Source organism: Rhinatrema bivittatum, chromosome 8 (assembly GCF_901001135.1).
Source record: "Rhinatrema bivittatum chromosome 8, aRhiBiv1.1, whole genome shotgun sequence".
NCBI classification, from domain to species: domain Eukaryota; kingdom Metazoa; phylum Chordata; class Amphibia; order Gymnophiona; family Rhinatrematidae; genus Rhinatrema; species Rhinatrema bivittatum.
The window spans coordinates 103,427,317-103,454,563 of record NC_042622.1 but is presented as its reverse complement, the minus strand read 5'-3'; the positions used below and the strand labels follow the sequence as shown (position 1 = coordinate 103,454,563).

Genomic DNA, 27,247 nt, shown 5'->3' with positions numbered 1-27,247 from the left:
CTACAAATATTAAATCAGGCCCTAAAAACCAATACACCTCTTATTAGGAAAACAGAACTAGCAAGCAGCTATAGATCCCCACATAGAAATAATTGTAAAACTATACTAATAAGCAGAATAAATGTTTCAAAACAGCTATGAACAGAATAACATCCAACAATTAAAAACTCATAAAAACTATTAAAAATTCTCCAAACACCAATAAAATATTTCAAAAAAGCAGGCACATCACATAATATTAAATAATTAAAATGGCAGTCAATCAAGAAAAATAAACTTAAAAAGCCACCTTTACTTACCCCCTCCAACAGCTCTCCTCCTCCTCTTCCATGCAGGCCGAAGCACACAGCAGAAGCAGCAGTAGAGGCTAAGCTCTATACTCATGGTCCTCTTCCTTAGGGCCCACGTCTATCGCACACACACACCATACCAGTCATGCCCCCATGACCAGTTTCTCCCAAACAGTCTTTGACACACACACCAGTCACCTTCCTGAACAGTTTCTCTCATGCTATACACACACACAGGCTTCCCACTCCCATGTTCTACTTACATATACGGGCTTCTCACTCTCATAATCACTTTCTCTGTCTCACACACACTGACCAGTCTCTCACTCCTATGCTTGTTCTCTCCACATGCACAGGCTTCTCATTCCCATAATCACGTTCTTTCTCTGTCTCACACACACACACACACACACACCAGTCACCTGATTTCTCTCATGCATACCCACACACATGCTTCCCACTCCCATGTTCTCTTTCAGATATACAGGCTTCTCACTCCCATGCTGTGCTTACACACACCCAGGTTTCTCACTTCCATGCTCACTCTTCACATGCACAGGCTTCTCATTCCCTGAATCACATTCTTTCTCTCACATTCACACACCAGTCTCTTTCTCTCACACACCAGTCTTTCTCATACATGCACACACACAGGCTTCCCACTCCCATGCTCTCTCTCACAAAATCATTCTTCTCACCCCTATGCTTTCTTTCACACACACCCCCACACCACAAGGTTTCTTACTCCCATGCTTTTTCTCTCTCACACCCACACATCAGTCACCTCCCTGACTAATGTCTCTCACTCACATGCACATCAGTCATCTCCCTGAGCAGTCACTTTCATTGTCTCTCACATATACACACACATCAGCTCTCTGACCAGTTTCTCTTAATCGCACACATGCTCTCAATCAAATACATTATCTCACTGACACACAGGCTGGCTGGCTGCTTCTCTCTTTCTCTCACTCACTTCCTCCCCCCTCCCCCCCCGAGCACATATGGTAGCTGCAGCAGCCGCCTCCTCCAGCCCCCACAGGCCAAGAAAGAAGAATCCTATCGGCCGCGGGAGGCTCATGCTGCTGTCTCCTTTCCCGATTACCGGCTGCTTCGATTGCTCGGGGGCCGATGCTGCTGCCGCCGCTGCTACTTTTCCACGCGGCATGGCCTTTCTCCTTCCCGCGCACCGCACTGTGTATCACTTCCTGTTCCGGGTCACGGGGGGGGGGGGGGGTGGCGGCAAGAAGGAAAGGCCAGCCGCGGGTGCCACAGCTTCTTCTAGCATCGCTGCCGTTCCCACTGGGCTTGAACGTGCTGATAGCCCGGCGGCAACGGCAGCAGGGAAGGAAGAGCAGCGGGAGAGCCCGGGAGCACACGACACACCAGCTCAGACTCCTGTTGATTCCTGAACCAATTGCTCCATAAAACTGTCATTTATTCCTTCCAGTAACTTTATCTCTTTAGCATGTTCTGATGTTACATTTACCCAGTCTAAAGTTGGGTAATTGAAATCTCCTATTACTGCACTACCAATTTGGTTAGCTTCCCTAATTTCTCTTAGTATTTCATCGTCCATCTCATCATTTTGGCCAGGTGGATGGTTATATACTTTACCAGAACTTCGGTATATAAAACTGTTAAATATACTCCTATCGCTATACTCTTCCCCAGCACACAAGGGATTTCTATCCATAGATTTGATTGTGCATTTAATCTCTTGCAGGATCTTTATCCTGTTGGACTCTCTGCCATCCCGGACATAAAGCACCACCTCTCCACTAAGTTGCTCCTCTCTATCATTGCAATATAATTTGTACCCTGGTATAACACTATCCCATTGGTTATCCTTCTTCCACCATGTGTTTGAGATGCCAATTAACTTATCTCATCATTTATTGCTATGCACGCTAACTCTTCCATCTTACTTCTTAGACTTCAGGAATTAGCATGCAAGCATTTCATAGTATTTTTTGTTTGTATTAACAGCCTACTTTTCAGTTGACAGGGATAATTTGCAATCTTTTACTTTTTATTGGAACCTCTCTATTGGGATGCCCTATACTAATGCTTCATTAGTATCTTCGAAGATACCTCTCTCCGAACCATGTGTTGCTGAGTGACTGTCTGCTTTCCCCTTAGAGCAGCTTTTAAACTAGAACAATCTCCTTTTTAAAGGTTAGTGCCAGCAGCCTGGTTCCACCCTGCTTAAGGTGGAGCCCATCCCTTTGGAAAAGACTCCCCCTTCCTCAAAAGGTTCCCCAGTTCCTTACAAAACTGAATCCCTCTTCCTTGCACCATCTTCTCATCCACACATTGAGACTCCGGAGCTCTGCCTGTCTCTGGGGACCTGCATGTGGAACAGGGAGCATTTAAGATAATGTTGCCCTGGAGGTCCTGGGTTTCATATTTCTACCTAAGAGCCTAAATTTGGCTTCCAAAACCTCCCTCCCACAGTTTCCTATGTTGTTAGTGCCCACATGTACCATAACAGCTGGCTCCTTCCCAGCACTGTGTAAAATCCTGTCTAGGTGATGCGAGAGGTCCACCAGGTAGGCATGTTATCAGAAGATCCTCACGCATACCAGCCACCCAGCTATCTACATTCCTAATAATTAAATCAACTATGACAGCCATCCTAATCCTTCCCTCTTGGGCAGTAGCCCTGAGAGACACATTCTCAGTGCGAGAGGACAGTGCATCATCTGGAGAGCAGGTCCTTGCTACAGGATCATTTCCTGCTGCATCAGCTTGATGCTTTCTGACCAGGAGACCACCTTCCACCAAGGCTGCCAGACTGGAGTTGGGACTTGGCTACTATGTTCCAGAAGGTCTCATCTCTATATATACCCCTTTGTCAGCCTCAGCTCCTTCATGACTGCCACTGCAGCCTCCAGAGATCGGACTCGTTTTCTGAGAGACAGGAGATCTTTGCACCAGGTACACACATACAGCCTCTCACCAGCGGGTAAAAAAAAAAATCATACATGTGACACTCAGTGCAAAAGACTGAAGGTCCCCTTCTTGCAGCTGGACTGCTGCTTTCATTTTAATTTTGTTCAGTTCCTAGTTATGTTTAGATTGCTACGGGAGTAGGAATGTGTACAATTAGTCCTTCAAATTTATTGGTATAGTGACCTCCATTGACATGATTAAACTCTTGATAAGGCCTGGGGCCATTCTGTGTTTTAAGGCTGATTGATTTTTAATGTGAAAGTGTCTCCTGCCTATAAAGCAAAGAATGAGCTAGGGGGTGGGTGGGAGGATGGGAAAGACAACACACACAAAACTCTTAGCTTTTTGCCTGTTTCCTGTTTAGCTATTTAAAACACATGCACTCACTAAAGAATATACCCCTACAGTTTACTTCTCCCAAAAACGTTTTAAGTTCTGAAATTTCCCAAAGCAGTACTTACCGATTCTCTTCAGCCACCAGCAAGGTGATCCTCTCCCCTGTGCTCCCACTGGATTGTCCAGTTTCTAGATTTGATCTACTCAGTTCTGTTCCATGGGTGAATATCAGGAACATGGGTGGGATTTATTATTTATATGATTTATGCCCCTTCCAAGTTAATTTACTATGCCCCACAAACCTGAAAATATTCAGATATTGGAATGTCAGTTTATAGTTTGACTTGGAGTTAATTTTGTCTTAAAGTTATTCCCTTTTTACTGGTTACCATCAAAGAATGTGGCATTGTAATAGAGTTCTAGTAACCATAATGGTCCAGGAAAAAAGTGAACACTAGAGACTTAGAAGTATCAATTGAATGATCAGAAGTTTCAGGTCTTTGATCTGGCCTGTCTCTTTATCAAATAATGCCTTTGTTGTGGAAGTAATCCATACCCAGTTTTGAAATCTACAATATTCAGTGGAACACAACAAAAAAATGGTCCTAGTTTATTCCTAGTGTGGAGTGAAACCAGAATGCCTAATGAAGAACTGAGTACTGCCCTAGCTAGCCTGGGAGTGGGTGGCGTTTTGTGTGTGAAACCAATCTCTCACTGTACTTTTACCTTCCTGCTCGGTCTAGGAATGGTACTTGAATGGCGTTGGCTGGCCTTGCTCTGCTGTGTGCCCCCTTTTATTATGCTGGTGATGATGGGCTTTATGCCTGAAAGCCCACGGTTCTTGCTAAGTCGGAATGAGCGCTCTGAAGCATTGAATGCCCTGGAGTTTCTGCGAGGGCCAGAGGTGGACCATGAGTGGGAGTGCTGCCAGATTGAAGCACGTGCTGAGGAGCAGGTGATATTTGGCTTTAAGCACTCCACTGAGGAAAAGACAAGAAGTTTTGTGTTTAAATTCCAGCTGAGGAGACTTAGGATAGACATTAGGAATAACCTTCTAACTATGAGGGTAGTTGAGCACAGATGCTAGTTGTTTTGGCACTAGGGGGAGAGTAGGATCTCCATTACTATAGGTTTTTAAGAGCAGCTTAGACAAACATTTGTCTCAGATTATCTAAATAGTTGTTTATGCCTGGAGGGAGAGGAAGGACTAGGAGACTCCTTGTGGTCTCTTCCAGCCCTGTTCTCTGATCTTGCATTAGGTATTGAAGATGTCCAGTTATGGAGGGCTATAAAGGCTGCTGAGCAATCAAAGTGAACCCTCTGAAAAACATTATAAAAGTTACTAATTGCAACTCGCAGAACATACAAGTATGTAGGGAACTGAGTTTCTCCTCCCATAGCCTGAACATTTGCAGAGAACTAAGTTTCCCCTTAGACTCCAGGAAGTCACCAGTAGTCTGTCCTGATGTGACTCACAGTCAGGTTATGGTGGAGCAAATTTGCAGCTGCTCTAGCAGCACGGTTTCTCCATATCATCCATTGCATAAAGTCTCATTCCATTCAATCCTGTCCAGCCTTGCGTTGATGCTGGTGTCTCAGTATGTACACTATTGGTTGAAAGCATTTTCTTGTGGCTGCAGGGGAAACAGAGTATGGACAGACAGTGCAAAGGCAATTACATACTAGATGAAATCCATTGAAATTCCCCAGAGGCCTCTATTTGTCTTCCTCAACAGTCCAAACCCAGCAGTCCCAATTTCCTCAACTTTACTCCAGTACTTCTTTCCCATCTTAGTCTGTACCCAACATACTATGACCTCTCTCCCCAGCCACACCTCAGCACTCCCTTAAGAACTCAATTTGCCATACTGGGTCAGACCAGGGGCCCATCACGTCCAGATTCATATTCCAACAGTGGCCAAAACAAATCACAAGTACCTAACAAGATCCCATGCTGCTCTTGCCAGTGATTAGAGGCTATTCTCTAAGCCTACTTGGATAATAGTTTACATATCATCTCCTAGATCAATCCAGACGCATGGGTTTTTCTCCCCTACCAGTAGATGGTGACAGAGAAGAAAAGCTTTACTGACACTGTGCTGCTTGTTAGTGTACCACCAGCAGTCTCTCAGTATTTTTCAGCAGATGATAGAGGTAGAAAACCTGCAGTCTGGAGCTTTTGATTAAAAAAAAAAAAAGAAAAAAATTTCCCATGGGTACTAAGTGCCATGGAGGACCAGCCCCCTGATTTATTTATTTATTTATTTGCTTGATTTTCAATACCGATGTATGGTATTTACCTTCACAAAGGTTTACAGTTTCTTTATAACTAAAACAATGATAAATATAATAAAAAAAAGTAAACAAATTAAATATTACTTTAAAAACTCATAAAATTATATAAATAAATCAAATCATAAAATGAATATCAGAAGAATAAAATAATCACACTAAAGCATAAAAAACAATTTAAATAAGAAAGCATAAAAATATAAAAATATGAAGATTACTGGCTAACATCTAATTCAAATGCTTGTGCAAAGAGCCAAGTTTTTAGTGCTTTCTTAAACGCTTTCAAATCCTTCTGAAGTCTTAATTCCACAGGTAACATTATTCCAAAGTTTTGGACCAGCTAATGAAACAGCTCTTTCCCTGACAGAGGTAAGTTTGGCGATGGTGACAGATGGAATTGAAAGAAGACCTTTATTGGCTGAACGCAAGTTTCGTTGCGGGGTGTGTATGCGTATAACTGTGTTCATCCAGTCAAAGTGTTCTGCATAAATTGCTTTATGTATCAAGCATAAGGTTTTGAATTAATTCTGAGCTCAGTAGGTAACCAGTGTAGTGCTAAAAGAACGGGGGTGATGTGATCTCTTTTATTAGTACCGGAGAGGATTCTAGCGGCGGAATTTTGCAGTACTTGCAGTGGCCTAAGTGATGAATGTGGAAGACCAAGATATAAGGAATTGCAATAATCTAAATTGGTGAATAATAAAGCCTGAAGTACAGTTCTAATGAGTGTTCTGACCAAGGAACCTGTTGGTATTTTAACGTGGAATTATACAAAGAGGCTTGATTTGTAAAGATCGTGTCTAACATATGACCCGCTTTGTGTGTAGGTTGATTTGTCAAGAGAGAGAAGCCAAGGGCATTCATTGCATCTATTAGAATTTGACAGGTTGTTGAGAGTGGAGAAATATTCATTTTCCTAGCGTGTAGCAGATGGACTCAGGACCAATGGGCATATTGTACTCCTGATAGCAGTTGGAGATGGATCAGATTTCAATCTGACGTCAGCCCTAGTACATATACCCCTGCAGGAAGTGCAGCTCTTCAGTATTTTCCGTCTCCATAGCAGTTAGGGACTCTATGCACGCTAGCACAGCGTTAGAGTAATTTTACCAAAGAAAACCAAAATAAGAAGGATTCTTACCTCTACAGATGAGCCCCACTCTCCTGCGGTGACACCCATTGGGTCTCTAACCCAGTTGAGAATTTCCGAAGTGATTTGCGCGATCCCTCAGAGGTAAGCCTCTGTTTGGTGGCCGACCCTCGGCTGGGACCTAGCCCCTACATCGGGTGAGGCTGAGAGGCAGCGGGTGCAACTTCGAACGTGGCGGTGAAGGTATTTTCCCTCTCCCCCCGCAGCCGGAGATCGCCCGGAACGAGACTGGAAGCACCGAGACAAGGTAAGGTAGAAATCTATTTAAAAGTCTCCGAAGCTCGGAGTTGCACAGGTCGCCAGCCGGCACCAATGCCACTGGATTGATCTGCCCTAGCAGGGCTAGACCCCGGTCAGATCCGAGGGTCCTCCCACATGGAGACCCTCTGAGGTCGTCGCCATATTGTCCGCGTAGTTGCGGTCACCATTTTGATCTGTTCGCCGCCCTGTCCACTGTTCCAATCCGTGCGCACAGAGGCGAGCCGTGCGCACAAATACCTTGTGCACACAAGCGACGCACATAGCCACACGCTTACTGTGCCGGGTGCATAACTTTGATCTGTGCACACAACAGCACGCACATCTCCCTGAGCTTGCACCAAACCTACGCGCACAACTGTATTTTATGCACACAAGCCATGGTACCACTGGAAAAGAAACTCAAGGCTCAGGGCCTTTGCCCAGCATGCCACATTAGAGCTGCACAGCATGAGGAGGCCACGGCCCTGTGTATACAGTGCGAAGAGGCTCTAGGGGATCCAACTCATGGCCCTTCCCAGTTGGTACCGGGTTCCAGCCTCTTGAGCAGTACGCCGGACCTAGCATTGCACAGCAGGACCCCCCCCCCCCTCAAACGGGGCTCCCCAGGGACACAGCGCCCCTTAGTCTAGACCCAGCATCTATCTCCTGGGTGGAATTCTTCAAAGGTCTGCATATCTTCGTCCACATGCAACCAGGGCCTCCTATAATGCGGCCACAGGCTCCACCACGGCTCAACATCCCGGGACCCTCTATGCCCAGGAAAGTGATCCCACCACCCAGAAGCCCCACCTTCGGGGACACAGACAACTCAGAGGAGGATTCAGAACCCCTGGAGGAAGGGGAACTCCCTCCGGGTAAGAGCCCCACCGAACCATGAGACGCTTCTTCACCAAGGACGAGCTTCCAGACCTGGTCAAACACAGCTTAAAAGAGCTTGCTATCCTGGGCACAAGTGCCTCGAGGGGAACCTAAGACGAACCCCCTACTAGAGGGACTCCGTCAGACCTCCTGCCATTTCCCGCTATTACAAGCCGTCCAGCAACTAACTGACCTGGAATGGGATGCCCCGGAAACTACGTTCAAATGGGGGGTGGGCTCTGGCAGCCATGTACCCTCTGGACTCAGCCGCCAAAGATCTCCTGGCATGTCCGAAAGTGGATGCCATGGTCTTGCACGGTCTTGAAGCGCACTACTATCCCGGTGGAGGGAGGAGCAGCACTCAAGGATGCTCAAGACAGACGTCTGAAATTTATCCTCAAATAGTCCTTTGATGTCTCCACTATATCTTTACAGATCGCGGCCTGCTGTGCCATGGTGACACGTGCTTGCTTATCACAGACCAGGAACAACACTCCTGGGGAAGTCCTGGAACCAGAAGTATCATTCCTCGCGGACGCCGCTTCTGATCTGGTGCGTACCGCAGCTAGAGAAGTGTCATCCGCCGTGGCAGCCAGAAGACATCTCTGGCTCCGAAACTGGTCGGCCGATGCATCCTCCAAAATGAGACTCACAAGGATGCCTTTGAAGGGAACACTCCTGTTCGGAAGACAAGTAGAGAAACTAGCCAACAAATGGGACGAGTCCCCACTGCCGCGGCTACCGGAGGACAGGAATAAGAGAAACTAGCGATCCTTCCCCCGAACCACCAGGGGCAGAGGATCACAGCGCTTCAACCCATATAGAAGCACATATGAAGCGTCCTGCCCTGCAGACCGAAGCCAGTCCTTTCGGAACAAGCACAACAAAAGGGAAGCCAGCTCGGGCCCAGGCCCCAGCCGCACCCCACAATGAAAATCAGCCGACCCATCCAAAGGAAGAAGCAATAGGGGGCAGACTTGCCCTATTCTACCAAAGATGGGTTGAGAGAACTTCGGACAAGTGGGGTCCTATCCATCATTCGAGAGGGATATTACCTGGATTTCCACCACCTCCCTCCGGACAAGTTTGTGGCATCCCCCTGCCATGACCCTTCCAAGAGGATGGCAGTGGAAGCTACACTGACCAGATTGCTAGCCTTAGAGGTTATAACACCGGTGCCTCCACAACAAATAAATACTGGACATTATTCCATCTATTTTATCGTCCCCAAGAAAGAAGGAACGTTCAGGCCCATCCTGGACCTCAAGGCGGTCAACCGTCACCTGAAGATTCCTCGCTTCTGCATGGAAACCCTACACTCTGTAATAAGGGCGATACAACCGGGCGAGTTCCTTACATCCCTGGATCTGTCGGAAGCCTACCTACACATTCCGATCCATCAAGAGCCATCAGCGTTTTCTATGCTTCTCGATCCTGGACAGTCACTGCCAGTTCCGGGCACTACCATTTGGGTTAGCCACTGCAACCCCGGTCGTTCACCAAGATCATAGTGGTGGTGGCAGCAACATTGAGGAAGGAAGGAATCCGCATGCACCCTTATCTAGACGATTGGCTGATCAGGGCAAAATCCCCAGAGGAAAGCCACCAGGCAATCAACAGAGTCAAAACTCTACTGGAGAGCCTTGGGTGGGTGGTCAACACAAACAAGAGCTGCCTGCTGCCCTCCCAATCTCTAGAATACTTGCGAGTCTGGTTAGACACCAAACAAGACAAGGTCATCCTGACACAGACAAGGAGATCAAAACTGACCCAGTTACCAACCCTGTTGAGCGAACTTCGCCCCACAGCATGGGATTACCTACAGGTCCTCGGCCTCATGGCATCCACACTGGAAGTAGTGCCATGGGCATGAGTTCACATGAGACCCCTACAATGCTCACTTCTATCACGATGGAATCCACTGTCCCAGAACTACACCGTACGTCTTCAGCTCCCGGACAGAGTTCGGGCCCAACTACGATGGTGGCTACAAGAAGGCCATCTGAGCCAGGGAACGAGACTATCCTCACCAACCTGGATCCTGCTCACCATGGATGCCAGCCTATGAGGATGGGGAGCACACTGCCAGGAGCTAACCGCCCAAGGGCAATGGAACAAAGAAGAGTCTGGATGTAACATCAATCGCCTAGAAGCCTGGGCAGTCAGACTAGCCTGCCTACGGTTCGGTCACAGACTCCGAGACAAGTCAGTCAGAGTAATGTCAGACAACGCCACAACAGTGGCCTACATCAACCATCAGGGAGGAACCAGAAGCCAACAGGTGTCTCTGGAAATAGACCTGATGTCATGGGTAGAAGCAAATCTTCAAGAGATCTCGGCCGTCCACATCACCGGGAAAGACCACGTTGCTGCGGATTACCTCAGCAGAGAAAATCTAGACCCAGGAGAATGGAGGCTGTCGACCACAGCATTCCAATTGATAGTAAGCCATTGGGGAACACCAATCATGGACCTCCTGGCAAACTGGTCCAATGCCCAAGTGCCCAGTTTCTTCAGCTGCAGGCAGGAACCCCAGTCCCAGGGAATCGATACCCTGGTACAGACCTGGCTACAGGAGGCTCTGTTATACGCCTTCCCGCCGTGGCCCCTATTGGGCGCAATCATCCATAAGATAGAACACCACAGGGGACCAGTACTTCTAGTGGCCCCGGACTGGCCAAGAAGACTGTGGTATGCAGACATGCGAAGACTGCTGACAGGGAACCCCCTTCCGCTATCTCCACACAGAGACCTGCTCCAACAGGGGACCGATCCTCCATGAGGATCCAGCTCTATTCTCTCTTACGGTCTGGCCATTGAGAGGACTCGCCTGAGGAAGAGCGGATACTCAGGGGCAGTAATTGACACCCTACTCCGAGCATGCTAGTTCTTCACATCCCTAACATACATAAGGATTTGGAGAGTATTCGAAGCCTGGTGCGAGGACCGCAGCATCATACCACGCTCAGTCAAAATTCCTGCGATTTTGGAATTTCTGCAGAACTGCCTACAGAAGGGTTTGTCTCTTAACTCCATCAAGGTACAAGTGGCTGCATTGTCATGCTATGGAACCAAGAGTAAGAGCGGCACCATAGCCTCTCACCCGGATGTCTCCCGCTTTCTGAAAGGAGTCAAGCAAATCCGACCACCCCTAAAGTGGCCGGTGCCTCTTTGGAACCTCAGCCTGGTCCTAGATTTCCTAGCAGGAACCTCATTCAGACCTCTCTGCAGCATGTCTCTTTGACTATTAACATTGAAGACAGCCTTCCTGCTGGCAGTCTGTTCGGCCCGTCGTATATCCGAGCTACAAGCACTGTCCTGCTGAGAGCCGTTCCTCAGACTCACCCCGGGAACCATCCAGTTACGCACAGTTCCGTCGTTCCTCCCCAAAGTGGTGTCTCACTTCCATCTCAACCAAACCATCTCGCTACCATCGCCAGATGAGCATAAGAATTCGGAAGAGGCTCAAAGTCTACGCCATTCCAACATCGGCAGACTCCTAATCTGCTACCTGGAAAGGTCGGAATCCGTAAGCAAGATGGACCATCTATTCATCCTTCACAGCGGGATGAAGCAAGGGTAAGCAGCCTTGCGAGCAACCATAGCCCGCTGGAGTACAGAGCATACTGAGGGACTGCAGGTGGCACACTAACTTGAGTAGTGCAGTGACTATAAAGCTTTTCTTCTGTCTCCATCTACTGGTAGGAGAGAAAAACCCATGCGTCTGGACTGATCTATGGGACTCAAGGAATGAAAATTAGGTAAGAACCAATTTTCCTTTAAGAACGTCTCCAGAAACTTGTCTAAACCTTTTTTTAACCCAGCTAAACTAACTACCTTAAATCACATCCTCTGGCAATTTCAGAACTTAATTGTGCATTGAGTAAAAACATTTTCTTCAGTTTGTTTTGAATGTGCTACTTACTAACTTCATGGAGTGTGTTTGTATTTTTTTGAAAGAAGAAATAACTGCTTTAGATTTTACTTGTTCAGTTACACTCATTAGACCTCTATCATATCCCTCCTCAGTTGTCTCTTCTCCAAGCTGAAGAGCCCTAACCTCTTTAGCCTTTCTTTGTAGGGGAGCTATTTGATTCCCTTTATCATTTTGATCACCCTTCTTTGTACCTTTTCCAGTTAAACTATATATTTTTTGAGATGTGGTGACCAGAACTGCCCACAGTACTCCAGGTGTGGCCTCACCATGGAGCGATACAGAGCCATTATGACTTTTGCCATCTTTTTCTCCATTCCTTCCCTAATAATTCCTAATGTTCTGTTTGCTTTTTTTGACCACCTCTGCACACTAAACAGAGTATTATCCACTAAGATGCCCAGGTCCTTTTCCTGGGTGATAATTCCTAATATGGAACCTAATATCGTGTAACTAGAGTGTGGGTTACCTTTCCCCATGTACATCACTTTGCATATGTCCACATTAAATTTCGTCTGCCATTTAAATTCCTAGTCTTCGGGTCTTTGAACAACTCGGAATGATTTTGTGACTTTTGTAAATTTGATAACTGCATTAATTGTTTCCCTTTCCAGATTATTTCTAAACATATTAAATACCAGTCCCAGTATAGATCCCTGAGGCTCTTCACTCTTTACCTTTCTCCATTGAGAAACTGACCCTTTAGTCCTACTGTTTCCTGTTTTTTAATCATTTTACATTCCACAGTAGGATGTTGCCTTCTAGACCCATGACTTTTTAATTTTCTCAGGAGTCTCTCATGAAGGACTTTGTCAAACACCTTCTGAAAATCCAAATACACTACATCCACCAGCTCACCATCATCCATTAGTTAACTCCTTAAAAAAAAAATTGTAGCAGATTGGGAGACAGGATTTCCCTTGTGTAAATCCATGGTGGCTGTGTCCCATTTAAACCATGTCTCTCTATATGTTCATATGTTATGTGATCTTGTTCTTAGATTTTTCCTGACACTGAAATCAGACTTGCCAAGCTATATTTTCCCAGATCATTCCGGAGCCTTTTTTTTTTTTTTTTTTTAAATAAAGATCAGGGTTATAGTGACCAACTTCCAGTCTTCAGGTATAAGGGACACAACCAAATGATAGGTTACAAATTGCCAGTAATAAATCTGCAGTTTCATTTTTGAGTTATTTCAGAATTCTGGGGTGTTTGCCCTTTGACCTGGACAATTTTGCTACTCTTTGTTTGTCAATCTGCCTTATTACATCTTCCAGCTTAACTGTGATTTGTAAAATTTCTCTTGAATCATCACCATTGAATACAGTTTCTAGCACAGGTATTTCTCCCCCATCCTCTTCAGTAAACACCCGAAGCAAAGAATTTATTCAGTCTTTCTCCCATGGCTTTTATCTTTCCTAAATGCCCCTTTTAATCCTTTGCTAATCTAACGGTCCAATCAACTCCCTCACAGGCTTCCTGCTTCAAATATATTTTAAAAGGTTATGAGTTTTTGCCTCTAAGGCCAGCTTCTTTTCAAATTCTTTTAGCCTGCCTTATCAGTGTTTTACATTTAACTTGCCAATGCTTATTCTTTTTCCTGTTTTCCTCAGATGGATCCTTTTTCCAATTTTTGAAAAAAGTGCTTTTGGCTAAAATAGCCTTTTACCTCACCTTTTGACAGTGCTGGCAGTCATTAGGCCTTCGTTTCCCTTTCTCTCCTTCCCGGCCTGGTCCCAGACACTCTGAAACACCCCTTTCCCCGCATGCCAAATCCAGGACACTCTGACCCCCACTCCCCTCATTGACACAACCCCAGCACTCCTTGCCCTCCACACTGGCCTTGCCCATTGACTCCAGTACACGATGTCCCTCCCTTCCCCAGCATACACTGACCACCCTCTCCATCTCGACCCTGGCACTCCCTTACCTCCTCAGAAATATAGGCATAGCACATTGTGTCCCTTTTTCCCCCAACCCAAGCATATACTGCCTCTAGATCGATCCTAGCACACTGACGCCAATCCCAACACTCTGTCTCCCCCCTGCCCCGATCCAGCAACCTGATCAGACCTCCCCTTGATAAGCCCAGCACGCTGACCCATGTTTCCCAAATGAACATCGCTACACTGTGATCCCCCTTCAACAGCCCAAACCCAGCATGCCCTTCACCCTAAACCAGCCCAGCCCTTATGCACACTGACATCTTTCTGTAAACTCGCCCCAATGCACTGTGAGCAGTACCCTCACCAGCCTGATCCTAGCACAATCTGCTGCACACTCTGCCACACCAACCACAGCTGCAGCCTCCCCAGTGGCCTGGCCCCAGCACTCCCTTCACTGATCCAGGCACAGTTTGTGTTCCTTCATAAAAATTATCATAGTAATTGTTTGTTAGAGAGTTCGTTTTCTCATCGCTGATGACCTGGGGCCCTTTTATTATACTCACATTTTTATATTTAAGGATTCTAAAGGCTGACTTTGAGAAGGGTCAGCATGAAATGGCTCTTATTACCCCATTTATGGTTTTGCTTAAATCTATTTCTGACCTGCCTATGCATAGCCCTAGGGTTACAACAAAACATAGATATTATCATAGCACTGGAGGAAATTATATATAAAATGATAAAATACACTAGCAGGAGATTTAAAATACAATCAAATTACTAATCCCTAAATTTAAGACATTTATTGTCATGCAAGTTAGGACAAAATGTGTACAGAATCATCTTGAAACAGGGCTGCAAAAATATCAGTCTAAGCTTTGCTGTCTAAAACATGTATTTTTTGCATCTCATTATTATTGTTCTTTGCAGCATTAATAAGATTGAAGAGGTCTTTCCATTCTTTTCTGTAGGGAGGTAGGTTCAGTATCGCAGAACTGAAGAATCCAGCTGTTTATAAGCCGTTTCTCATTGGCACGCTGCTGATGTTTTTCCAGCAGTTGACGGGAATTAATGCCATCATGTTTTATGCAGACACGGTCTTCGAAGAAGCTAACTTCAAGGTAGAGAGAGTGGTTTTTTTATTATTATTTTAAACTGCTACTAACTAGTTTTCAGTAATTATAAATACTCTGGGGTATTCACTGGTGTCATAGGGTAAGGAAAATGAACCCAATTCTTTGACCTAGTGTATGGCCCTTGTGACTGATTTTCAAAATGGCCCAACCGCCCCAAGTAAAGCACATCTTTAGCTGGTTAGGTTGTGGCAGAAAATTTGCTTAAATCTACCCAGCAAGAAATAGAATTGTAGTTCAAAACAAGCAGCTTATAAAACATTTTAAGTAAATATAAGCCTGCTATCCCCATTCACTGGTTAAAACTGAAAGCTCATTTTATCTGGTGGAGTTCACCCCTGCTTCCCCATCTAGGAATGTTTACATTTTTATTTACATACGGGCCGATAGAGTACAGTGCGCTCCAATGGAGCGCACTGTTAACCCGCCATTGGACGTGCGTTTTCGACGCACTAGCAATACCCCTTATTCAGTAAGGGGCCAAAAATGCGCGTCCAATCCCCCGAACCTAATAGCGCCTGCAACATGCAAATGGATGTTGATGGCCCTATTAGGTATTCCCACGTGATTCAGAAAACAAAATGTGCAGCCAAGCCGCAATTTTGCTTTCAGAAATTAGCGCCTACCCAAAGGTAGGCGCTAATTTCTTCGGGCACTTTTCTGTGCACCCTCCGACTTAATATCATGGCGATATTAAGTCTGAGGTCCTGAAGGGTAAAAAAAGTAAAAAAAAAAAAAAAAAAAAAAAAATTTGAAGTCTGCCCGCAGCTGTCGGGTCAAAAACCGGACACTCAATTTTGCCGGCGTCTGGTTTCCGAGCCTGTGGCTGTCAGCGGGCTTGAGAAGCGACGCCGGCAAAATTGAGCGTTTGCTGTCAAACCCGCTGACAGCCGCCGGTCCAAAAGGAGGCGCTAGGGACGCGCTAGTGTCCCTAGCGCCTCCTTTTGCCTGTTTTTACCGCCGGGCCTCATTTAAATACAGAATCGCACGCACAGGAGAATGGCCTGCTCTCCCGCATTTTTACTGTATCGGCCCGATAGAAACATAGAAATGACGGCAGAAGAAGACCAAACGGCCCATCCAATCTGCCCAGCAAGCTTTCGCACTTTTGTTTTTTCTCACATATTTGTTTCTCTTGGCTCTTAGTAACCTTTTTTATTCTATTTCCCTTCCACCCCCGCCATTAATGTAGAGAGCAGTGTTGGAATTGCATCTAAATGAAATAGCTTAATTAGTTAGGGGTATTAACCACCGCAATAAGCAAGCTACACACATGCTTATCTGTTTATCCGGACTATGTAATTCAGTCCTTGTTGATTGTTGCCTGAATATAGATCCACCATTATTCATTCCCCCCTGCCATTGAAGCAGAGAGCCATGCTGGCTGTGCATTGAAAGTGAAGTATCAGTCTTGCTCCCCTGCCGTTGAAGCAGAGAGCTATGTACATGTATCCATCATAGTATTACACCAAAGCTTAAAGAGTTATGCTGGTTGGCTGTATATCAGTCCAATTTAAGATATTTGCATTTATTCACAAGATTCTGTTTATTTTTTTTTATTAGTAAAGCAAAAAAAGCTCATATAGAAACAATGGGTAGCACATCTAATTTCATATTCATAGAAATATCATTTATCAAATTGTAAATAGGGCTTCTGATTTTAAGTGTCTATAAATTATAAATTTGTGTTTATTTTCCAGCTAATTAGGGGTTCTTTGGGGGTACCAAAAGTCAGGGTTTATCAGTGTTTTTGCAGTGTAAGTACTATTGTTGAAGGACCTTTTCCAATTGAATCAAATTGGAGAAATTACTTATCTGCTAATTTTGTTTTCCTTAGTATAGACAGATGGACTCAGTACCAATGCATTTATGCTCCTTTGCCAGCAGATGGAGAACGGAGTCAGGTTTCAAATCTGATGTCACCCTAGATATCCCTGCAATGACAGCCCTTCAGTATTCTCTTCAAAAGCCACTGTGGCCATACTATCGAAAAAACTTGATTGAAAACTTGATTAAAAACGGATAACCGTAACTGTACTGAGCCAAACATAAACACTGAACCCCAGTAAGATTATAGATGCCCTGATCTAGGGACTGGATGACTGTTTACCCGTTATCTCTTAAAATCTATATTCACTCCACGGGCGAATCCTTGGCACTGTTCTTGAGAAGCCATGGGTGGGATGCCAAGTCTATCTGTCTACACTAAAGAAAATGAAATTATCAGATAAGTAATTTCTCCATTTCCTAGTGTGTAGCCAGATGGACTCAGGACCAATGGGATGTACAAAAGCTACTCCCAATCGAGCGGGAGGCTGCCCACGGTCCGGTTAACCCGCCCTTGCAAAGGCTGCATCCTCCTGGGCCTGAACATCCAGGCGATAGAACTTGGAAAAGGTGTGCAAGGAGGACCATGTTGCAGTTTGGCAGATGTCGATGAGAGACAGTAGTCTAGCTTCTGCCCATGAGACTACCTGAGCCCTAGTGGAATGAGCTTTTAACCTGAAGGGGTAATGGCTTTCCTGCCTCCACATATTTATTTATTTATTTATTTTTAGATTTTTATATACCGGTGTTCCTATATGAAATAAAGATCACATCGGTTTACATTGAAACAGAACATGAAAATTGCCAAAAGGCATTACATAGAACAAGGTTATGAAACTTGGAACAGTGTACATAAGTTCAAAATTTAATGATAACGTTGTAACATTGATGACCAAAAGATAAAGGAGAAAAAAAAAAAAAAAAGACTTAAACAATTAAGTTGACAGGTCTTATTGAGCATAAAAATTATAACGTATAAGTGAGAACGTCTCAAGTGTCCTGCAGCAAGAGATTAGATACCGAAGTAGGTAGTGGTATGGAAAATGGGGGTTTGTGAAGAAGATATGTTCTTGCTGGTTGGAGGGGAAAAAATGATGATCATGGTCCTGGAAAAGCTTGGCTAAAGAGCCAGGTTTTAAGTTTTTTTTTGAATGAAGAGTGGCAGAACTCAAGCCGAATGTCTGGTGGGAGTGCATTCCATTGAATGGGGCCTGCTGTAGATATGGCACGTTTATGATGCGAGGATTTTGTTGAAGGTACATAGAGTGTGCCTTTATATGCTCCTCTGATGGGTCTAGAGGAGGAGTGAGGGCGTAGTTGGTTACATAATTGAAGAGGAGAGATATTGTGAATGGATTTATGAATTACGGTGAGTACTTTATATAGGATCCTTTGCTTTATAGGCAGCCAGTGGAGGAGCTTGAGAATGGGGGTGATGTGATCTCTTTTATTCGTATTGGTAAGGATTCTGGCTGCAGAGTTCTGTAGCATTTGGAGGGGTTTGATGGATGAATATGGAAGGCCAAAGAGAAGCGAATTGCAATAGTCGACTTTTGATAGAATAATGGCTTGTAGGACCATCCGAAAATCGTTGAAATAAAGAAGAGGCTTCAATTTTTTTAAGACTTGTAACTTATAAAAACAGTCTTTGGTGGTTGTGCTTATGAATTTTTTAAAATTGAGCTGATTGTCTAGCATGATCCCTAGATCTCGAACATGTGGTGAGTGATTTAATATGGGAGTGGATGAGTTGAGTAGGTCAGCTGGGTTTAGAAGTTTGATGTTGATGTCTTGATTGATGATTAGGATCTCAGTTTTGTTGTTGTTAAGAATGAGGCAAAGGCTGGAGAGAAGATGATTTGATCTGTTGCAAACAATTGTTCCAGTGAGCCAAGGTTTTTTGTAAGGATTCTGAGATTGGGATGAGTATCTGGATGTCATCCGCGTAGAGATAGTGAGTTAGGTTTAGTTTAGTAAGTAGATGACATAGAGGTAAGAGGTAAATGTTGAAGAGGGTAGGGGAAAGGGAGGAACCCTGAGGGACCCCCCGGTTGGAAGGGATCGGTTGTGATTCTTTGTTGTTAATCTTTACTTTGAATTGTCTATTTGCTAGGAACGATTTGAACCAGCTGAAGACTGTTCCTTTAATGCCTATATCTGCCAGACATTTTAATAGAGATGAATGGTTGACAGTGTCAAAGGCTGCAGAGAGATCTAGTAGTATCAAAAGATGTGGTTGTTTTTTGTCCATATTAGATAGAATAGAATCGGTAAGAGAGATAAGGAGAGATTCAGTGCTTAACGATTTCCGAAAGCCATACTGGGAAGATACAAGAATGTTGTTTTCTTCCAAATATTCAGATAGTTGTTTATTGACTATCTTTTCCATAATTTTGGCGATCATTGGCAGATTAGCTATTGGGCGGAAGTTAGCTGGATCTGTGGTTGGAAGGTTAGGTTTTTTAAGTAGAGGTTTGAGAATGGCTAATTTAAGTTGATCAGGAACTAGACCCTGGGAGAGAGCTCTTATGACCACCTCCTTAATCAGGCGAGCTATGGTAGCCCGCGAAGCTGTTTCACCCTGTTTCCTTCCACCATGAAGGACAAACAGGCGGGTCTGTCTTTCGGACCGGTTCTGAAACTTCCAGATACCGCACCAAAAGCTTACTGACATTCAAATGGAGGAAAAGGTGCTATTCTTCCACATCATTGTGCTTATCTAGGGATGGCAATGAAATGGACTGATTCAAATGAAACTCTGACTACCTTGGGCAAGAAGAATGGAATGGTACAAAGCTGTAACGCTCCTGGAGTCATCCGGAGGAATGGTTCCCTACATGACAACGCCTGTAGTTCAGAGATGTGACATGCTAGGCATATAGCCACCAGGAACACCGTTTTCAGGATAAATAAACGCAAGGAAAGATTGCACAGTGGCTGAAAGGAGGACCCTGCCAAAAACTTCAATATTAGATTAATATTTCACAAGGGAACCAGCCACCGTAGGGGTGGCCAGAGGTGCTTCACCCCTTTCAGAAAACAGGCCATGTCCAGATGAGCCGACAGGTGGGTTCCATTCACCTTGCCCCTGAAACAGGAGAGAGCCACTACCTTGGACCTTCAAAGAGTTAAGGGTCAAACCTTTATCCAAGCCATTCTGCAAAAATTCCAGAATTAGTGGGATTTTGACAGTCCGAGGGGAAATACCGTGTTCCTCGCACCAGGCCTCAAATACTCTTCAGACCCGCACATATACTGGGGACATAGAGAACTTCCGCGCGCGGAGTAAGGTGGCAATTACTGCCACCAGATATCCTCGCTTCATCAAAATTGTAAATTGCTTTCACAGCTTATTCAAAATTAAATTAATATTCTTCAAGGAATATTTTAAAGGAGGAAAAAGACCTCAGAACCATGTAAGCATAACAATGGATAATTCAGTCATATGTCTTGAAAAACCTCCACTTTTAATTCTTTTATTACTTATCACATTTCTCTTATAGAATAAACACATCACTTTATCTTTAAAAATGTATTTTATTGCTCCACATTGAAATAATGTATTTTTTTTATGCAAGTAGTGAACTCCTAATAGATGTCACAATTCGACTCTAGAATTTTTGGCTGATATGAAAATGGCCTATAATATCTTCAAAAATAAAATTATCAACTTGTAAAAAAGAAATCCATTCCATGCTAATATTCATGCTCTGTGGTCAAACACTGTGTAATTTAAATATCCACTGTTCCTGTTGCAAGTTTCCTACTCTTCGCTGCCCCTTACATCAGTGATCACCTGCTCAAGAACACAACATTGCAACTCTGAAAAACTGCTTAAATTCTATGCAATGTGGGATCATGGGTGTATCTAGCTTACTGTTCTTCAGACAACTCTTGGGTTCAGCTAATCTTGTTCTTAATGCCCTCGTTGTTTTCCTCACATATAAACGAGGACAGGGGCAAATAATTACGTAAACCACATAATCTGATGAACAAGTAGTAAAAGGGTTTAAATAATATTGGTTGATACAAAGGATTAATAAAAGAATTAGTTTGTAACATGTTGGAACAAAAAGAACAATTTCCGCTTCGATGATGGCCACTCAGCTGTATACCTGTCAAAGTCCTCAATGTTTTGCTGTCTAACTGATTATAGTTTGGTTTAACACAGTCAAGGCCTTGGATGCAGAGTCGAGTGCCAGGTGGTAGCTTTGTGTCGGTGAGCGCGAAAGTGCCTTGGGCCATATGTGCACCATCACCACTCTGGTCACCAGTGGCTGCAGGCTGAGATCGCAGGACATATCTCTGCAGTACTCCATAAGCACCTGCGATCGCCAGGGACTTCACTGCTGTCATTCCCTGTGGGACTCGCAGGTTAGCCAGTTCCAATGGTTCTGGGGACACCATCGTCACACTGTTCTCTCCACTCTGCTGGAGCTACTGTGATGTTGACGTGCAGCTTGTGCGGTTGGGAAAGATAAGGCATCTGTTCCAAGTGCCTCGGATGCTGGCAGGTGGCATTTTCCCTGTCTGTGCAGTCCTCAGCTATACTAGGCTTCTGCCATCTTTCGTCATGGTCTCCACCTCCGCATCAGTCTGCACCGCATAGTGCTGAGGAGTACTGGTGGGGGAGGTGCCATTACACACTCTGCTTGGTCGTGGGGCAGCGTGTAGCCACTAACTCTGACACGTGGTTCTTGGTCCTCGCTGGGGCATGGGATTTCTCCCACAAGCATGGCGCTCAGGCTCATGGGTGTGCCACCTTACATGGATGAGTTCTGCCCAGCATGCTTTCACAGTGGAGAGCTTCCAGGTAGCCTCTGCTGCCTAGGGGTGTGTGTGTGTGGGGGGGGGGAGGTGTTTTCTTCAGGGCGTTTACAACGGGTGTGTTCTGCAGCTGCAGGACTGCATTCCTGGTTGGATCCTGAGGAGAGTGGATGTCGCGCGAGAGGCTCGGGAGTCCTCGCCTTTCTCAGCAGAGGAATGTCTTTTGCTCTTTACCATGTTCTTGTAGAACAGTCCCTGGGGCTCTGTCCTTGAGGTTTTCTCTGATCCAGGGCCACAGTTCTCTAAATCGGTGTGTCTACTTGGAGGCCAGGGCTGGGGAGCGGCAGTGGCAGTCATTGGACCGTCTTGAGCTGGGGTCCCTCCGGTGATTACTGTGGTGACCTCCCCTATCTGAGGCTGACTGCCTGTGGTGAGTTAGTCGCTTTGGCACCAAAGCGATCCGTGATTGTGCCTCTCTCCTTCGGGGATTTACTAGGTCTTTCTGGATTGGCAGGCCCCGGACCTGCTGCTTCCCTCTCTCCTCTGGAAGGGGAGATTCAACTGGGTTCCCCTCTGGATGCCCTATTGTCCACCCCTTTGAGAGGTTTCCCCTGTTTCCATTCCCGGGCAAGGGATGGCACTGACTATGCCAGCCCCAAGAATAGTCGCGAATAGCATTCTTCGTTGGGCGCACTAAAGTTGTGGCATATCTATCCACGAGAGAGCCTGTCCAGTTTTACTTTTGGTGACCCTCCAAGTTTCCTCCTGTTTGGAAGTCACCTTGGTATCTGCTGGACTCTGTGGGCATCTCCCTTAAGGATCGCTATCGTCAGTCATTCTTCCGTGTGGGACCCCTCCTCTGTGAGGAGTGTTTCAGTCCATTAGCTAGGCAGTTGTGCATTTCACCCTTTGCCATGTCCATGGCAGAGAGAGTTGGGGGCCAGGTACCCCGCAACAAAGGCACTGCCCTCTGCTTGCAGTAGTGTGCATGCTGTTCTTCCCCCATTTTCAGGATCACCCGGCCTGCAGACAGAGGAGTCCTGGGTCATGCAACTTTGTCCATTGCTGGACCACGTGCTCCCTTAGGAGGGGGAGTTTATGCAATCATGGCTGGGGTAGTGATACCACAGCTGGGTGGCTTAGTACTCTTTCTGAGATCACCCTGAGCCTGCCCTGATGCCCTTCGGATTTCTGGGCAGGTAATGAAATCATGTTTCATGGGGTTTGTGCATGTGACTCCCCAGTCCTAGTGGAATCTTCGGGATTTCTCCTCTGGGGCAATTGCTCTGTTTCCACTGTTTCAAGAATACTGAGGGCTCCATCTCTGTGGGATACTCCCTTCAGCAGTGAGTTGATCGCCTGGGGTTGGTAGACAACCGGGCAACTTGGGCTTGCCTTTTTTGTGTTCTTTGCTCCTTCCGACTTCTGATTGGATTGTCGGGGGGAGGGGAGGTAAAGCTAAAGCATCCGTGGTATAACTGTATACTTGCAGGGAAGGATACACCACATTTTTTCCATTATTTTTTGCCATTCTCTAGCCAATACTGCCTTAGTTTTTCTCATTCTCTAGGTTGTCCAAGGGCTTCTTATTGGGGGTGGTAAATTTCCAGGTCAGGGTTAATCACTTAACTTCTGAAGTTAAATGGCTAGATTCTTTTGAAAACTGAACCCATTGGCACCAATTTGCACCTATGCTGAGGGGTTTAGATTCCTGTTTTGGACCTATCTGTTGATAAGAAGAAAACAATGTAGCTGCAGAAATATTCAAGGTAAAAGCAACTTAAACCAGGATCAGACAGATACTTTTAATCTCTTTAAACTGATCATTGTTAGTGTTCCCAATGCATTTTTTGTAATGTTTACGGAAAGTATAAGAAGCGTTTGTTTTTGTTTTTGTTTTTTTTTTTTTAAAGGAATACATGCAGTAGAAAATAGAGCAGAGTTTTTCCTCTTGCTGCTGTCTGATATGCTGTCAGCTACCCTCATGATGTGGAGCTGAAAACCTTGTATTCTGTGAGGGAAAAGCAGGGTGGCAGTCCTCACAAGTGGGTGACATAAGATGGAGCCCAGCATGGAATTTTTATCTCAAAATTTCTAGAATTGAGCTTCTTCATCATTCAGGCAGGCCAATCCATACAGGTGAGTTAGGCATTCCTACCAGCAGAAGGAGACTGAGAAAACTGACTCGCTGACTTCACCCATCTATAGCTGTACACTGACAGCCTGCCATTATTCTTAGTCTCCAGCAGATGGTGGCCATGCATAAATTCCTGTGGACTTACACCTGTCAGGAAGAGACAGGTTAATTGGCTCCTGAGGTGAAAGCTATTCTCTCCCTCCCTCAGTTGAACAGAGGGAGGGAGAGAAATTTGGAAAAACAAAGCTCGAAGGTGAAGGCTTTTAGCCCTCTCCCCTCGCAGTCACTCACTGGCTTCCAGGTCAGGTAAGAGGTCTTGGACTCAGTTTACTTCTTGGCTTCCGTGTTTGTGGTGAGTGCTGTTGCCGTCCCGCCCCTTTGATTTGAGACAGGGCAGGGCCGTCTTTATGGACAGCAGTGATTTTAAAAAATAAAAAAAAGGCATTTGTCCGTTCTTTCCCTCCTTGATTAGTGCAATGTCAGCTTTAAAAAAATAAATAAATAAATAAAAAAGCTAGTAGGAGTGCAAAAGCAGTGTGGTCTATCTGTCTCCCATAAGGCAAAGGTAGAGCTGTGCCATTGCTGAGGAGAAATGAACTGCCTTGAAGAAAGCTGACCGGCCCAGCTGTAGCTGCCACATTGTTTCCCATGCTCTGAATGCTGCAGGCTCCATTTCTTCCCTTGTTAAGACTGCAGGGGACCATTAGGTCATGTGTCCTGCTAGTGGTGGCCATCTTTATTTCAGTGCTTGGCTCAGAGGACCCAAGATTCAGGATGCCAGCAGGTAAATGAGGGTTGTGACCTCCAATTTGCATTGCATGTTGTATTCAGGCCATTCAACCCATCCCTTTTACTGAACCTCTGACAGAACTGCCTGGTGGCTTGTGGGGAGTTGCCTTAGGACAACTCCCCACGAGGGGCTGCTTCTTTCTCCTGAAATTAGTCAGAGGATGGGACCTCCTATGGCAGAGGGAGTTGGATGCCATAGCTATATCCCAGGAGGTAGTGGATCCCATTCCTCCCCCACTGTTGCCTACCCTCCAGTAACTTAGCCTCATGGTGATGGGAATGGATCCAGCTTCTTTTTCCAACAGTGGGTGGAGTCCTAGGGGGTTGTCTCTACAGAGGAGTTTGTTCTGCAGGGATCTCAGAAGCCCCCGCTTTACAGGCAGAGATTATGGCAGTGGCTCGTATCAGAGCAGCTGAGGAGTCTTCTCCGCCCTCTCTCCTGCCAATCCCCTTGGGAATGGGCTCCGAGAGGGTTTTGCCTACCCTGGGGATGGATCTTCCTGCCATTTCATGGGTGGAATTTAAGGGTCTTTGAAGCTCCGTAAATTGTTACAGAGCTTCAATCTTTCTATAAGGCTCAAGAGAAGCCACATGAGTGATCTATGCTGCTCAGCCAAAAATACAGGCAGGAATTGTCTGTCCTTCTCCCCGTTATCCAAGCCTGATGTGCGCAGGACCAGTGAGGTGACAGGTTGAGGAAGATAATTTTCCATCTGAGGGTCCATGGAGTGGGTTAGACTCTTCGCTAGAGGAAGCGGACAAATTCTCCCTTTGGGAAAGTACAATTCCTCTGCATCTAGAACCAATTTAGACCTATGTTGTGTTTTTTTCAATAGGAATGAATTGCTGGGTTTATTAACGCAAAGCCTGAAGGTTCTGGGGCTAGATGCCAGCAGTGCAGGTGTTGCTGCCACATAGAAAAAGACCCTACTCTAGTGCAGGACTTTTACCTCTTGGACCCTAAAGCAAGAGAACACTTGCGATTCCCAAAAGTATGGTTGCATTACTGGTCGGCAGCCACATTCTCTAAGTCAAACTTAACCAAGTTGCCCTTTAGGGATCCCTTTTGTTTGGCAGTTAGCAGGGATGGCTAACGGTTGGAGATTCCTAGTTCCCAGGTTTACCAGAAGATAGTAAGGCAGCTCCACGCTCCTTTTTCTACAAGAGATCAGTTTAGGGCCTTTCATTGTTTTCGTTCTTCCAGAAGATTGACAGTTCAGAGGTCACGTTCTTTTGGGTGGATTCTGTCCTTTCAACTAGAAAAGCCTGGAAATGAGGAAACCTTTGAGCCTGAAACGCCCCCATACCTTGCAATGAGGCTTGCAGGGGGAGCTAGCTTCCTGTACCAGAGATAGATGGATGAATGTCTCATTTTTATCAGAAGCGGACCCATATCATGTAGGACCAATGGTTTTTGTAAATAATTTAAAAAAGAAAAAAAAAGGCTATACCATGGACTTTATCCAGCTACCACCCACAAGTGTTTTTATGGTTTCTCCAGGCGGTACAGCAGAAAAGAGGGAGGCCATGAGAAGCACCCTTCCCCCCTCCCCCCCCTCCAAAAAAAAGAGGAATCCTTTCGCCCCATTATAGATCTCAAAGGAGTCAAATTCTTTGTGCGTCCCTCCCTTCAAAATGGAGACTTTATGCTGTGTGATAGTGTTGTCCAGAAAGGGGAGTTCCTAGCATCCTGGATCTAACAGAGGCTTATCTGCAAATCCCCATTCAATAGGAGCATCAGCGAATTATACGCTTTGCAGTACTAGGTCACTGCTATTGGTTTTGGGCCTTGCCTTTTGGGCTGGCCACAATGCCAAGGATTTTTCCTGAAGTAATGGTAGTGGTGGCAGCTGCCCTACACAGGGAAGGCATTTTGGTTATCCGTACTGGGGTAACTGGTTGATCAGAGCCAAGTCGGAGGAGGAGAGCGAGACTGTCTCAAGGAGTGATTCAGTTGCTTCAAGACCTTGGTTGGTTAGTCAACCTAGCCTAGAGCAATTTGCAGCTGACTCAAATTTTGGAGTAACTGGGAGTGCATTTCAGTACAGCACAAGGCAATGTTTCCAGAATCTGTGGAAACAGAGTTTCTCAGGGCAGCTATGTCCAAAGGTATGGGATTACCTACCAACGATGGGATCAAGGGCGGGACATTGGAAGTAGTTCCCTGGGCGAACTGGTTCGATGGCACCCTCAGTCATGAGAGTACGGAATGCAGTTGTCCCTCCTGTCGGAGGTGAACAAGACATTGTTATGATGGATGCAGAGAGAGCACCTCATTGAAGGGATGGATTTAAAGATTCCCATGTGGATAGTACTCACTATGGATGCAAGCCTCCAGGGCTGGGGGAATACATTGCCAGGAGCTGGTGACATAAGGACAGTGGTCCTCTGAGGAGATGGCTTGGTCCATCAATCAGTTGGAGGCTCGGGCAATTTGGTTAAAGTACATTCAGTTCACCGATTACCTGAGAGGAAAAGTGCTAAAAGCGATGTTGGACAATGCGACAGCAGTTACCTACATAAATCAAGGAACCAAAAAGCATCTGGTGTCTTTGGAGATGCCAAAGACAGAGCATGTGGGCAGAGCAGTATCTTCAGGCACTGTTGGCCTCTTATATTGTTAGGTTAGACA

At 45.5% G+C, this 27,247-nt stretch overlaps 1 protein-coding gene across 5 annotated transcripts in view; it reads left to right on the top strand.

Moving 5' to 3' along the window:
* SLC2A8 (solute carrier family 2 member 8) overlaps positions 1-27,247 on the top strand; it is a 128,343-nt gene that overhangs the window by 66,227 nt on the left and 34,869 nt on the right. For all 5 annotated transcript variants that reach the window (XM_029611870.1, XM_029611867.1, XM_029611868.1 and 2 more), the window contains 2 exons: positions 4,325-4,536; positions 14,934-15,083. In XM_029611870.1, the coding sequence (XP_029467730.1) occupies positions 4,325-4,536; positions 14,934-15,083 (362 nt within the window). The remainder of the gene's footprint in view (positions 1-4,324; positions 4,537-14,933; positions 15,084-27,247) is intronic.